The sequence below is a fragment of the Porcisia hertigi genome, chromosome 35, assembly GCF_017918235.1.
Source record: "Porcisia hertigi strain C119 chromosome 35, whole genome shotgun sequence".
In the NCBI taxonomy this organism is placed as follows: Eukaryota; Euglenozoa; class Kinetoplastea; order Trypanosomatida; family Trypanosomatidae; genus Porcisia; species Porcisia hertigi.
The window spans coordinates 627,954-640,917 of record NC_090594.1 but is presented as its reverse complement, the minus strand read 5'-3'; the positions used below and the strand labels follow the sequence as shown (position 1 = coordinate 640,917).

At 56.5% G+C, this 12,964-nt stretch overlaps 3 protein-coding genes across 3 annotated transcripts; all 3 read left to right on the top strand.

The window, feature by feature from the left end:
- Positions 1–1,138: 1,138 nt before the first annotated feature.
- Positions 1,139–6,784, top strand: JKF63_01145 (uncharacterized protein; the record flags this gene model as incomplete). The annotated part of the gene is made up of 1 exon (XM_067897193.1): positions 1,139–6,784. One exon carries the CDS (start codon positions 1,139–1,141, stop codon positions 6,782–6,784), a length of 5,646 nt encoding a protein of 1,881 aa, XP_067753350.1.
- A 602-nt stretch (positions 6,785–7,386) lies between these two features.
- On the top strand, positions 7,387–9,570 carry JKF63_01144 (uncharacterized protein; the record flags this gene model as incomplete). Its single annotated transcript, XM_067897192.1, has 1 exon — positions 7,387–9,570. The coding sequence occupies one exon, from the start codon at positions 7,387–7,389 to the stop codon at positions 9,568–9,570; it is 2,184 nt and encodes a 727-aa protein (XP_067753349.1).
- A 1,086-nt stretch (positions 9,571–10,656) lies between these two features.
- On the top strand, positions 10,657–11,550 carry JKF63_01143 (uncharacterized protein; the record flags this gene model as incomplete). The annotated part of the gene is made up of 1 exon (XM_067897191.1): positions 10,657–11,550. One exon carries the CDS (start codon positions 10,657–10,659, stop codon positions 11,548–11,550), a length of 894 nt encoding a protein of 297 aa, XP_067753348.1.
- Positions 11,551–12,964: the final 1,414 nt, after the last annotated feature.

The following is a 12,964-nucleotide window of genomic DNA, read 5'->3' as shown; positions in this document are numbered from 1 at the left end:
ATGGGCTGCCTGCTGTTGTCCGGTGATAGTGGCGGTGCGGGTTTTCGTCATCATTCATGTTGCACCGATGGGCGGGGTCTCGGATCAGTGCCTACCCTCTTCCCTTTCTCCTCTTTCTTCACCTGCTTGGGCTCTCTCTTGCTGCTCTGGAGGTCGTTCTGTCCAAGTCTGCGCCGATACACGTCATTCACGCAAGTTGTCTCGTGAAAGAAGACCCTCATTCGAGACGGATTAAAAGCCACACGTGAAACAGACAAGCTGGTCTGTACGCTGTGGTGAAGAGGGGGAGGAGAGAGGTGGTGGGGGGAGGAGGGGGGAGGGGGAGGGGAGGGGGGCGCACGTACAACGCACGGAAGGAGCGTGTGCGTCGAACATGTAAGAGAGAAACACCTGTTCATGAGCGTATTTATTGGTGAGAGAGTGTGTGTGTGTGCGTGTTAGCTGCCATCGCCGCGATGGGCGCTTTGTCGGTACAGCCGATTTTGTTTGCGCCATCCCGGCAGTGACACAATGGTCGTTTAGAGAGGGAAAAGAAACCCAACCAGCAACACGCTTTGCTTTAAAGCTCGCAGTAGTAGCGCATGGCAGAGTTGCCTCTTCCCCTTCCTCCCCTCCCCCCCCCCCTCTGCCAGTACTCACACAGAAGCAGCCACGCACATTCACACGCATCCTGAGCACATGGTACTTCACTGGTGGGTCTTATTTTCGCTTCTACATCAACTAACAGATCCTCAATGCGCCTCTGTACTCTCCTTGCTTTGCCTCCCACGCGCCTTCCTCTCTCTTTGTTCATCTCCCCCCCCCCTCTCTCTCCCCCTGGCTTGTTGTCGCCCTTACACCGAGGAAGACACACAGACACACACAAGCACACGAGCAAGAGGGACGAGGGAAAGGCTAGCGCATTACGGACTCTATCTCCTCTTCCAGACTTTGAATGCCGTGCATTGGTCCGCAATGCCCTCCATCCCACACAGTGCTGCGCCTTCCAACTTTAGGCGGTGGCACAAAAAGCGACAGGTGCACCACATCACTACCGTCGCAACAGGTGACCACATGTCTCAGCTGCTTTGTCAACTCCCTTCAAAGAGGCTCGCCGCTGCCCTCCACGGATGTGGTGCGCCGCAGTGCTGTCGCCATCATGGAAGCGCTTGTGCTCTACTGTCCCACCAGCGACCAGGGTGAGGGTGCGCTTCTGAGTTGGACACTCGATTGGCTAACGTTCGACCCCGTCACAGGCCCCCCTGCAGCACCCATGTTCTCTGGAGCGGCGAATGCCCCTTGTCCGCGTCGCATTGGCTCTGCGTTGGCTGACGTCATTGTAGCGCTGTATAGGTACATTGTGCGCCATGGAGGCGGTGCCAGCGACGGCGGCGGCTCAGTGGCAACCGCTGATTCAGCGGGCACAAGAACAACAGTTGCCACTGCTGTTGCTCCCCTCTGCAGTGTGAGTCGCGACGCAAAAGATATGCGGTGGATCGTGCTCGTCGATCTTGTTCAGCTTCTCTTCTCGTGCTGGGAGCTGTTGTTGGTGCCTGCACCGACGCCCTCGCCACAACAGGCGATGTCTTCGCAGGTTGGCATGAGGACTCAAACTCCCCAGGAGGCATCGCTGCCGTGCTGGACAGGTTTCTTTGACTACTCGCGAACGAACTCGATGCCGCCGCCGCTATTGCCAGGGGAGACTGACGACGGCGTGCCCGAGGAAGCCCTGCAGTGTCCCGACTCAGGCGAGAACATCGCACTGCTGACCGCTGAGTCGGTACACAACATTGTATGCCGAGTTATAAATGACTTTTTTTGTGTCGTTGAAGACGACGCGTCCGCGATCAATACAGGGCTTAGTAGTAGCCTACTCCAGAGCCCTGCTGCTGCCACAATGTTTCTGAAGCTTGTGCAAGCCTCCTCCCTGCTCCGGCAAGTCGTACGCACCTCCCCACTTCTCATCCGCTCTCTGGTGCGCTACCTCCTTCCGCGGCTAGTTTTGCTTCAGAATCGTCACCAAGAGGAACAGCAGCGCCACCACCACCTCTCCGGTGAGCGAAGGGTACACGCTGCGGTGGTGGTGAGAGCGATTGAAGCTTTGCTCTCCACGCTATACACTCTGGCGTCACCCACAGTCTTGTCAAATACGATGCGTTCTGCGCAGCCGCTGTCAACTCTCGCGTCACAGCTGTCGTGCAGCTGCTGGCCATCAGATTGTGAGGTGGTACCGGCTTCGGTGCTGGCCGACAGCGACGGTGCCACGCTGCTCGAAAGCCTAAGGGCACTGCTGCAGTCTTACTCTGAAGCAAACTCGGCCTCGTTGCGCCTTCAAGCCTTGCGGCTTTTGCACCTGCTGAGTTCGTCCCCTGCGACACGGCGGGCACTTCTCTCTCCGCATTCCCGCCGTGGACTGCCAAAAGGGCCTTCAAAGTGCGAGGAGCAGACAGAACCACCCAGCGCTGCTGCTGCTGCTGCGTCGATGCCCAGCTCGCAGAGTCCGAGTGAGCTCGAGCTCACCAAGGACCTGCTGCCGCTCTTGCTGAGCGGTGAGGGCGAGGAAGAAACCGTAGAGCTCACCTGCAGTCTTCTGCAGCTGATACTTCTCCACGTGCAGTTGCCATGTCTTGCAGTGCCGCTCTGTGATCAGTACAACGGCGCTGTCCTGGACACGTGCACGGCAACGGCTGGCTTTGCGACCGCACTCACAGAGCACAGCGTCGTTGAGACGGCAAATGACATGTCCGGTATCAGAGTGGCAGTCCACCTCGCCAGCCACGTAAAAGATTATGTGATGCAGGCGCTCTATTCCTGTACGTCCAAAACGGGCAATGCTTTGGTAGGGCTGCTCGACTTGGTGACTTCTATTCTTGCCGGGGCACGTGCGCTCCTGCAAAGTGCAAACACTCTACCAGAGGCATCTACCGAGTATGACGATGTTGCCATGCAATGGGAGCAGAGACAGGATTGGCGTGTCATTCTCCACCTCGCAGAGGTGGACATGCCACTCTTCGAGGCTCTTCTCAAAGGCCCCGCTCTTCACGATGCACTTGTGCTGTCCAACCGCGCCGGCGTCAGCAACGACAGAAGCGAGACACAGTTTGTGTGGGATGAGGTCGCGTGCAGTATTGTAGCCGTCGCTGCACCGGAGCGCGATGCTCAACTCTCCCTCTACGGCCTCCTGCGCTGCTTGGATGCGCTGGCAGAGGGGATGAAGGGCAATGTGCAGGCCCTCTGGTCCAACCGTCTGGGGCAACTGATGCACGAACTGCTTAAGCGCGTGGGTCAGCACCTGGAAGGGGGAGGATGGCAACCAGCCGATTCGACAACTGCGCTGAGAAGGTTTGGGGCTTTGCTAATCTCCGGCCCGCCATATTGCACCTCCAGCGAGGAGTCTCTGGCCATCACATCTCTGCAGCGTGCCCGTGACGCTGCGGATACACCTCTTCTTCGCCGAAGGATAGACCCTCAGACACTCTTTTTTCTGACTCGTGTAACTGCCACCTACTTGGCGGCTGCATGTGACCACCTCACTCCGCTAGGTGTGCAGCTGCTGATGGACGCCGCGCAAACGGATGAGCTCATCACGATGCGCTGCCCAGCGCCAAGCGGCTACCCAACGGGAACCTCAGCGTCCTTAGAGGAGAGTCGGTGCTTGCTACGGATTGCAGCGCTTTTAACATACACACAGCTCGAGCACTGGGCAACACTGGCGCCAACATATGTGCCTACGGAGAGGGAGACACTGCATGCAAGCAACAGTGGCAGCTCCGCCTTCCAGAGGCTCACTACCCCACCCAACTCTATGGTCGAGCGATCGCACGTATCGCAGTGCACCTCCCGCGGCCCAGGAGGCGCGAATGGTGTCGATAACAGGGCAGGGCTGCTGGATCTCCTGCTCGGCCTCTACCCGGAGGCGCCGGAGCTGCTGGCGGTGCGGGGAGAGTTCATTCATGCACTCGCACGACCCCACGGCGCTGCTTATGAGCGACCAGAGCGCCTCCCTACTCATGCCTCCTCCTTTATAGGCGCCGCATCACTAAAGGAGGTGGTGATGTGCGCAAGTGACCTCCAGGCCTCGCTTCTGCTGAGTCTGGCGACGCTTGGGTGCCGTCCGTGCATCGGCCGACAAGAGCTCTCTGCCATGCTGGAGAACAGGTGTCATGTGCTGTGCAGCCGTCTTCAGACAGCAGCACCCAGCGAGTCTGCTCGTGTACCAGCTGAGTTATGGTCAGCTGAGGAGGCGGTGGAGTGTAGCGCTCTCAACCCTGTCAGCGCCGGTACACTTCCCGACGGTGACAACATGGGCCTGCTGATCGATGCGCTGTTCGAAGTGTTCACGATGCTTGTTGTACACACGCTGTGGTACAGCGGTAACGGCACAGCCCCTTCCACGCTGGAGCCGGCACCCGCGGCGGCCGTCCGCGACGATAGTGCTGTTGTCGATTGTTTTTTTTCCAAGGTGCATGCGCAAGAGCTCATGATGTGTGTGGAGAATAGCGTGGAGTTGCGGCAGGGTCTGTGCCATTACCTATTCAACCTCCACACGCAGTATCGTGTGGACGTGCGCAGCTTCCTGACACGCCTTCAGAGTGAAAGAAGCCACATGACATGGCAGCCACCACAGCAGACTCAAGTATCGTCGCCAGTCCTCTTCGCGGCTGCTGTTCTGAGCGTGGTTCTTTACGAGGGAAACGATCCACAGTACTCAATAACAGGGAGTGATGAGGCATCTCCGCTTAGCACGTACATGCGTGCTCTTCGCTCGGTGCACTGGCTCGCCAGCACTTCTTCGCAGCAGGCGAGTGTTCCGTTTTCGGTCAAGTTGTTCTTGAGATCAGTATTTCGTGTGGCACAAAGGGAGCTCCTCTTCCTCGACTGTCGACCTCGCCCCCAAGAGCGACAGGCGGATGTACCTTTGGCCGCTCCAGCCGCCCATGTTGCCGCTATCGAGAGTCTGCAGTTTGTGTACACCGAACTGGCGTCTCAGCAACACGGCCTGCGAAACGAATGTTTTCCGACGCGTTGCGCAATGACTGGGCTTTCAGCTGAAGAGGGCGTTCAGCTCTCGGCCTCCGACTCGCTACCCAGCGTAGCGCTTGCAACTTGTGTGTTGCGTGAGCATTTGGTGCCATTTATTCTTCGCACCGATAGCAGCAGCGCGGCACATCGCAACAACGTCGTATTTTCTGTCACAGCCCTCGAGTACTCCACGGTGCTCTTGCAGTTAATGTCTATCGCACTGTGGCCTCTTGGCCCGGCTACCTGCACCTCGCTGGACGCTGTACTTGCCGAGTATGCCATGAGTCGCGTACGCCAGCTGCTTGCCCTAACAACCTCAGAGATGACCTTCACTGACGGCGCTGCTCGAAAGCTTCTCTTCCCCATTCTGCAGCTGCTCTATCTGCTGCTAACGCGCGCGCACAGGGTCGATGTGATGCGCCGCTACGGTGCGAACGTGCTGCTCTTCGCGCTCAGTGCGAGACATGCCGCCATCGCGCGCGCCAGCCTAATGGTCTCTGGCGAGGTCGAATCAAGCGCCCTTACGGACTCCGACGTGAACGCGGTTCAAGTGTGCGTGATGGCGTCTATCGTCTATATCATGGCTCAACAAATTGCCGACCCAAAAGGAAAAGGATCCGTGGCGGGTGTCACGATAGGGTGTACTGGGGATGATGTTTGCACCGCCTCCGCTGGTGGTGCTGTAGGAGTCAGCGGAGCAGGACGAATGCCACCGGTTTTGAAAGACATGCCTTGGTGTGCATGGGTTCCCGTCTTCCTCTACTACCGGCTCTTGCGAACCTCAGCGAGCCGCGCCGCCAGCGACTGTGCGGTGCGTGAGCGGCGGCAAGGTGTGTTGTGGGTAGTCCTATCCGGTGTGGAATACGTGATTCGACTCTGTGGGGTCTCGAAGTTGTCTTGCTGCAGCCACAGCGCCGCTCCTGCGTGCACAATGGAGATGGTCCGACACAAGGTGCGAGGTGGGCGAACTGCAACTGACCTAGGCAAGGACCCCATCCGCGATGAGAGGCAAGCCGCAGCCATATTGATCGACTGGTGCGCTGAAGTCATCTTCACTGCCTGCGTGCACACCGGCGAAGACGTCCAGGACGCCTCTCTTGGCATTGCCACAGTTTCGGCACGCCTGTTATATCTTCTCTTTTATCGTTTCCGTACGCTGGCCGCAAGCTCGGGCTGGTTCAACGCCCTTGTGCTGAGCTGCCTACGCCAAACAACACCGTCGCGGCTGCTACGGCTCCCACTGGTGGCCGAAGGATGGCTTCTGGCGGCGCTCACACATGTCGTGCCCAACGTACAGCACTGGGGTGCATACGACGACTACGTGAAGGGGAGTGTTGCTAGATTCTTTGAGAAGCCGGAGATCGCGGCGTGCGTAAAACCGGTGCCGCACTCACCGCCGAAGGAGCCTCTAGCGTATGCGACAGCTCTGCCGCGTATCGACATATCAGAAGAGGCAACAACAGCAGGCTCAGCACGCTGTGCTGGAGAAGGGGGCCGTTGGGCGGACATATCGGCTCCGATGCCCGAACTCAGCTGCGCCCTTCACGTTCTTGTCACAACGTGTCGGCAATACGAACTCTCTCTTCATCGCTTGCGCTGCGACGGCCGTCCCACGGTGATTATTCCGCTAGGCTGCCAGTTTTCGAGGCAGACCCTTCTACGTGATTGCTCCTCTGTAGTGGAGTATGCCTTCCCCTACACCGTGTCGTTCTTCACAGCCAGTGGTGGGGCCCCGCCTCTTCTGCTCGTCTTTCGCTGCTTCGCCGACCAAACGTACGAGTGACCATCTCTCTCTGCTTATTTAATCTGCTCTCGAAAATGTTCTTGTAATTTTTATTCGCTTCCCCCCTCACTGCTCAAGAACGAATGGGGTCATCCCTGGCCTTTACACAAACAACGTTGTCGTTGGGTGCAACAGCACCTCTGCCTGAGAAAGCGTAACTCATGAGACCACGGCCGCATGATGTGAATGTGCCTGTGTGTCTGTCTGTCTGTCTATGATGTAAGTGCCAGGCCGGGCCACCTCCCCTACCTCCCTAGTTCTCTCCCCCACCCCACCCCCCTCTTTCCTTCTCCAACGAAAGCGCTCGCATGTATACGAGGAGGGCGCCCTAGCGCTAACCATCACTGCACACCTGAGACTTGTATATTCCCTCCCCTCAGCGTTATGCCTTCCCTCCACAAAGCAGTCGAGTGTGCCTTCCTTCGTGCCTAGATCGACCACATCCCGCCTCGTTCGTTTTCGATGCTGCCAGTACGACTTGCCACCTAGCAAGGTATCCCGCGATCCATTGAAGAACCAAAGAAAGGAAGGAGAGAGAGAGGGGGGGACTCATTTCTTGTCAGTTTTCTGGGCATGCCTCTTTTTTACATGTACCTAGCAGCATGAGTCTCCGACAGAGTGCTAGGCGGTGGCAGTCGGCGTACAAAGCATTCGAAAGGCCCTTCCGGAGCATCTCCGCAGTGACCCCAGCACACCATCCTCTCAGTGCCAAGAAGTCGGGCTTATCGTCGAGTACGCATATGTGGGAGTCTGTTGTCAGCGCTTTCTATGACGAATTTGTGTTGTACACGCAACACCGCTCAAATGAAGTGCGCCTCACACAAACAGCGGAGGTCGCCATGCTGCGCTGCCTCAGTGAAAAAAGACCCAACGAGGCGCTGGAGGTGTATGAGGCTGTGTGTCGGTGTGGGCTGATCGGAATGTCGTCACGAACACTCAGCCGCTGCAGTTGCCGTACACTGTCAAATAAGACCCCGGTGCACACCGGTACTTCCCAGGCCTTCGTATCCCTGGATCAGTTAGCGCAACGTGCCTTGACGCACGTACCGCACCGCAAAAGTATGCATGCGATGCTAGCCCTTCTCATGGCAGCGGAGCTTGAGGCTGCACCTTTGCCCACCACAGACTACGGTTATGCTCGCATGATGACACGCTCGGCACACAGGAATCGCGACCTGGAGGCGTCATCAAACAACGCGTATGTGACACCAGCAGAAACGGCCGATGGGAGAGGAACGCTTGCAGAGCCCGCGCTTCTGCCACCTATTGGGACTCTCTCCGCTGCGGAGCAGGCGAGGATTCGTATTCAGCAGCATCTCTACACCCTCCACGCAACGCAGCAGCTTTGTCAGCCGCTTGGCAAAGAGTGTTGCTTGGTGGAAATGCACCAGCTATGTGCACCGTCTTCTGTCAACTTATGTGCGTCGAAAAAGACCATGCATACAGCGGGGGATGTTGAGGTTGGTCCCTTGTACACCCTCTCCCACGTGATCTTGCACCACCCCTTCACCTTTATTCAGCCCTCCGCGCCGTGGGCACAGCGAGAGATGCACTGGGAAGACATTGGCTCGCGTGTGTGTGTGCAGGCTTTGGCTCCAGCCGATGTCGCCCGCTTGACGAAGATTGAGGAGACCGTTCGTCCGTATCGGCTCTTGTGCAAGGACTCGCTCACGTTTCTCTCGCGAATGGTGCCAAACTGGGATACGGTACTGGTGCGCCGTGTCGCAGAGACACTGGTGATACCTGCAGCAGCACACGGTGTTTTCCCAGACTCCTATCGGCGGTTGCGCTCGGCCGCAGCTCAAAGCCGTCGTTCATCGGTAGGTGCGACACTGTCGAGGCCAGGGCGCGCTCGCGTCCAAATCACCACGCCAGAGTGCTGCACTTCGTGGACAGATGCAGCCACACACAGGTTGTTTGGGGAAGAAAGCGGCGACGGCCACGCGTCCCCACTCTCAAGAGTTGAGCATATTATCAAACGGCGCGTGCATCATGACGTCGTTGTTCCCGACACACCATACATCCTGCAACGCTTTCAGCAGCTAAAGCATTTGTCGCGCCACCGCGAAGTCATCGTGACACACAGCGTCTTTCTTGATTTGGTGGCCGCTGCCTCCCTTTCCACCCACCCGACTCGGTTTCACGCGCGACGCGTGCTGCGAGAAGTCATGTGTGCCACCACCACAGCCGTCACGGGCAGGGTGTATGACAAGACTGGGAGCACGTTTGACGTGCAGGACTCGGTGTCAGCATCTCTTCGACAGCAGCAGCAGCTGAGCGGATTCACATTGCTGGGGCTACAGGATGAACTGGCGCTGCTCGAGCGCTGCCCGGAGCGCTTTTACCTCTCGGCATTTCCATCGGCGGCCTCGCTCTCTGACCAGGCCCTCATGGGCAAGCGGACTTCGCTCGACAGAGCTACGTACCTCGGCGATATCGAGCCCGGTAGTTACCTCTCCGTGGTCCTGGTAGCCAAACAACTGGAACGTATGATTGCAGCGCACGACAACGGAGAAGACTTCTTCGCAAGTGACACGGCAGCTGCACCGACCAGCACACACGCAAAGATAAATAACCTTGTGCAGCAGATCTTAGAGGGCAACAGCAGCGCCTCCAACCCAACGAAACCCTTTTCACAGCAGCCTAGCGGCCCTCTATTCAGGAATCGCTCGCATGGATTGTGGGCTCGTCTGCCCATCGTGATAGCCACAACGCAAGACAACACGCGTATGGGGGCCTTCACTGTGGGTCTCAACATGTATCCACCAGCTGGTGTCGTGCCATGAAGCTGGTGCGGATACCACTTTATCGCTATTTTTATTGGGATCTTTTTGTACTACATATATACATATATACATATATACCGAGTATTTGTTTTCATTTGTTGCGTGAGGGGAGAGGGGAAGAGAGGCGGGCGGAAGTCTTTCGTTTTCTTTTTTCCCGATTCTCTGCGTTACTTGCGCATACAGGGGCTGACGCAACGATGGGCCTTGGTGAGCAGCGGCGGCGTATGAGGAAGGGAGGGGGGAGGCGGGCAGCAGCTCCTGCCTCTGCGACATGCCTGCCCTCCTCACACTTTGGCTACGGGCGAAAATAAAAATGCAAATGTTTCGGAGGGGAGGAGAGAACCAAACAACAATCACTGCGAAGTAGCTGCACACATACATATACACGTGTGTGTGTGTGTGTGTGTGTGTGCACATATATTTGATGTGGAGTATCCGATTGTGTAAGTCACACATGATCTGTTTGGTCTCCGTTCTCTCCCCCTCACTAAAGCAGCGGGTGGCTCCAGTTTTTTCTTTGCTCCCACCTCCCTTACTTCATCTTTTTTTTTTGCTGCTTCATGAACCAAAGACTACGAATACAAGGCATCACCGCTTGTGTGCGCCACCCATACACCCCTCACAGCACTGCTGTGACCTTGATGTGTCCGACACACGCCCACACAAAATGTGTATGGGTTAGGCTCAGATGCTCATCGGGATGCTTGCCTTTTTTTTTTATGGTGGTGGTGCAGCGTCTCTGGCCTCAAGCGTCCGCTCTCTCCTTTTACCCTAGCTGCTTCCCTCTCGGTCCTCTTGTCTGTTTTTTTTTGTCATCTCCACCGCCGCCATTCACTGCGCAACCGGCGCTTCCGCCTTTCCACGAATACGCGTACACATCTAAAACGCAAACCATCGCAGTAGTGTAATTAATTCTCTCTCGGTTTAGGAGGTACGAATACGCTCACAGACACACACAGGCACGAAAGCAAAGACAACGACGATTGCCCCGGCTTCTCTCACTCACATCTCCCATTCCTTTTTTTTCCTCTGTGCGTGTGTCTGTCTGTGTGTGTGTGTGTGTGTGTGCCGGTGAGTCGTTCCAGAATGTTCCGCCGCACTTTCATCTCGGCCTTCCAGGCCACCCGAGTTGTCCGCGTCTCGCTCGTCTTCAAGCAGCTAGAGGGTAACATGCCACTGACCAAGAAGGACAAACCGGTGAACTCGTGGTCTGACGAGTTCATGAAGCCGCCGCAGTCAGCGGAGATGACGGCGAAGTACGGCCGCTACGCCAAGTACTCTGACCCGGCCCTCTGCGACGTGGATACCTCCGAGGAGGTGGTGCTGAACACGTACCCAGGGGGAGCCCCGCAGGGTCGCATCGAAGCTACCGCTGGTGTGGCGTTAAAGGACTACAACGCGAGCATGTGGGACGAAGAGTTTTTCCGCAAGCACATTCTCAAGCCGAAGCTCGCCGACGAACTGGAGGACCGCGCCCGTGTTACGGACTACGCGCTCAACTCTGCGATGCTGGGCTTTGTCATCCTCATGGCCCGCTACGCGATGCTGCCGCTGTGGTACGTTGGCCAGCCAGCCATGTCCATGGTCGGACAGATGAACATCGAGGCTGAGGTCGGTGAGCTCGATGAGCGCCAATGCACGACGGTGGTGTGGCGTGGCAAACCCGTCTTTGTATACCGTCGCTCGGCTCGTCAGATGAAGGAGGTGACGGAGACGCCGCTGTCGGCTCTGAAAGACCCTGAAACTGATGAAGCCCGCTTCCCTGACCATCGCGACAAGGCTGTTGTCATCGCCATCTGCACCCATCTCGGCTGCGTGCCGATCCCCAACGAAGGCCTCTTCAACGGTTTCTTCTGCCCGTGCCACGGCAGTCACTATGACCCCTCTGGCCGTATCCGTCAGGGCCCGGCCCCGCTGAACCTCGAGGTGCCGCCGTACCGCTGGATCGACGACAACACAATCTACATGGGCAAGCTGTAGACCACCTTCATCAGGGGGGAGAGAGAGAGAGAGAGAGAAGGATACGTAACCCCTCTCCCCTCCGCCGAAAGCCCACACTCCTGCGCGCTTGCAGCGGTTCATTTTTCTACTTGGTCACTTTTGCTGTTTTTCGTTGTGATTTAAAGAGGTGCACACACGCACCCCACACACACACCTTTTTTGTCTCTCTTTCTCTCTGTGAGACTCGTCGTGTGAAGGGGGTGGGGTGGGGTGGGGGGAATCGCCGTTGTGAATACTTGGTGCGGTGAGCAGAGCGCAGAGCGCACGAGTGTTCTTTGGCTGTTGACGCCGATGGTGTTCTCTTTTTTTGGGTGGTGTGTGTCTCTTATTTTTCTTCAGTGTATGAGTAGGAAGTTCTTATCTCCTATGTAGCCACTTAGCATGCACACGCACACATATACATACATGTGTGCCCAAGCACAAGCGTGTCTCTCGTTCTTCACTAACCACACAAGCGAACACGAACGCACATACTACCTCTCTTCCCGCCTTCCTTCCTTTATCATTGGTCAGCTAAGGGACGATGTCATCTATTCGCAGGAGATGTCCTTCGGTGTCCGAATAGATTGCAGGTATGTACAATTGTGCGCGTTTCCGTGGTTATGTGTCTGGATATAACTGGGGCCTGTGCGTGTGCGTGCTCTTATCTCTCCCTTCTCCTCCCTTGTTATTAAGAGGAAAGAAAAAAAAAAGTAGCAGTATCTTGTCAGCACCATTATTAAAAAACAGAAGGAAAGACAATTGCATTAGGAAAAGGACGGGGTGGGACAAAACATTTGCTGCGCCTTTGGAGTCCGGCAAACCTTTCTGCCAGCGGCCATCCACGACGTGTCGGGGTGCGACAGGCACACACAGCCCCCTTCTAGCAGGGAAATGAAACAGGAGAGGTGAGAGAAAAAACATGGGTCATTGCAATAGAGGGAGATAAGGTCAGCCGGCAAAGTGGAGGGGGAGCACGGGCTGAACGTATCTCCTTTCCATCATCACCCCCTTACGCGGCGATGTCCAACACTGTGTGTGTGTGTGTGTGTGTGACATCACCTCAAAGGCAGTTTGGAGTAGAATGAAAAAAAAAACAAGTGGATGAAACCATCCCGATTCAATCGTCTTTTTACCGTCTTTGTGTCCCTCCCCTCCCTCCCTCCCCTCCCTCCCTTCCCCCCCTCCCTCCCCCACACCCTCGCTGATATCCAACTAGTGAGGGGCTAAAAATGTTTAATGAGTATACATATATGTATCTATAGAGAGAGAGAGAGGTATAGACACACACACACACATCCTCATCCTCATAAATATATACTCACCCCCCCCCTCCACGCATCCTCATCCTTGTGCGTTTCACCTCGCTCTTCTCACCCCTCTCCGCACAGCCTTTAGCCTTGTCCTTGCTTAC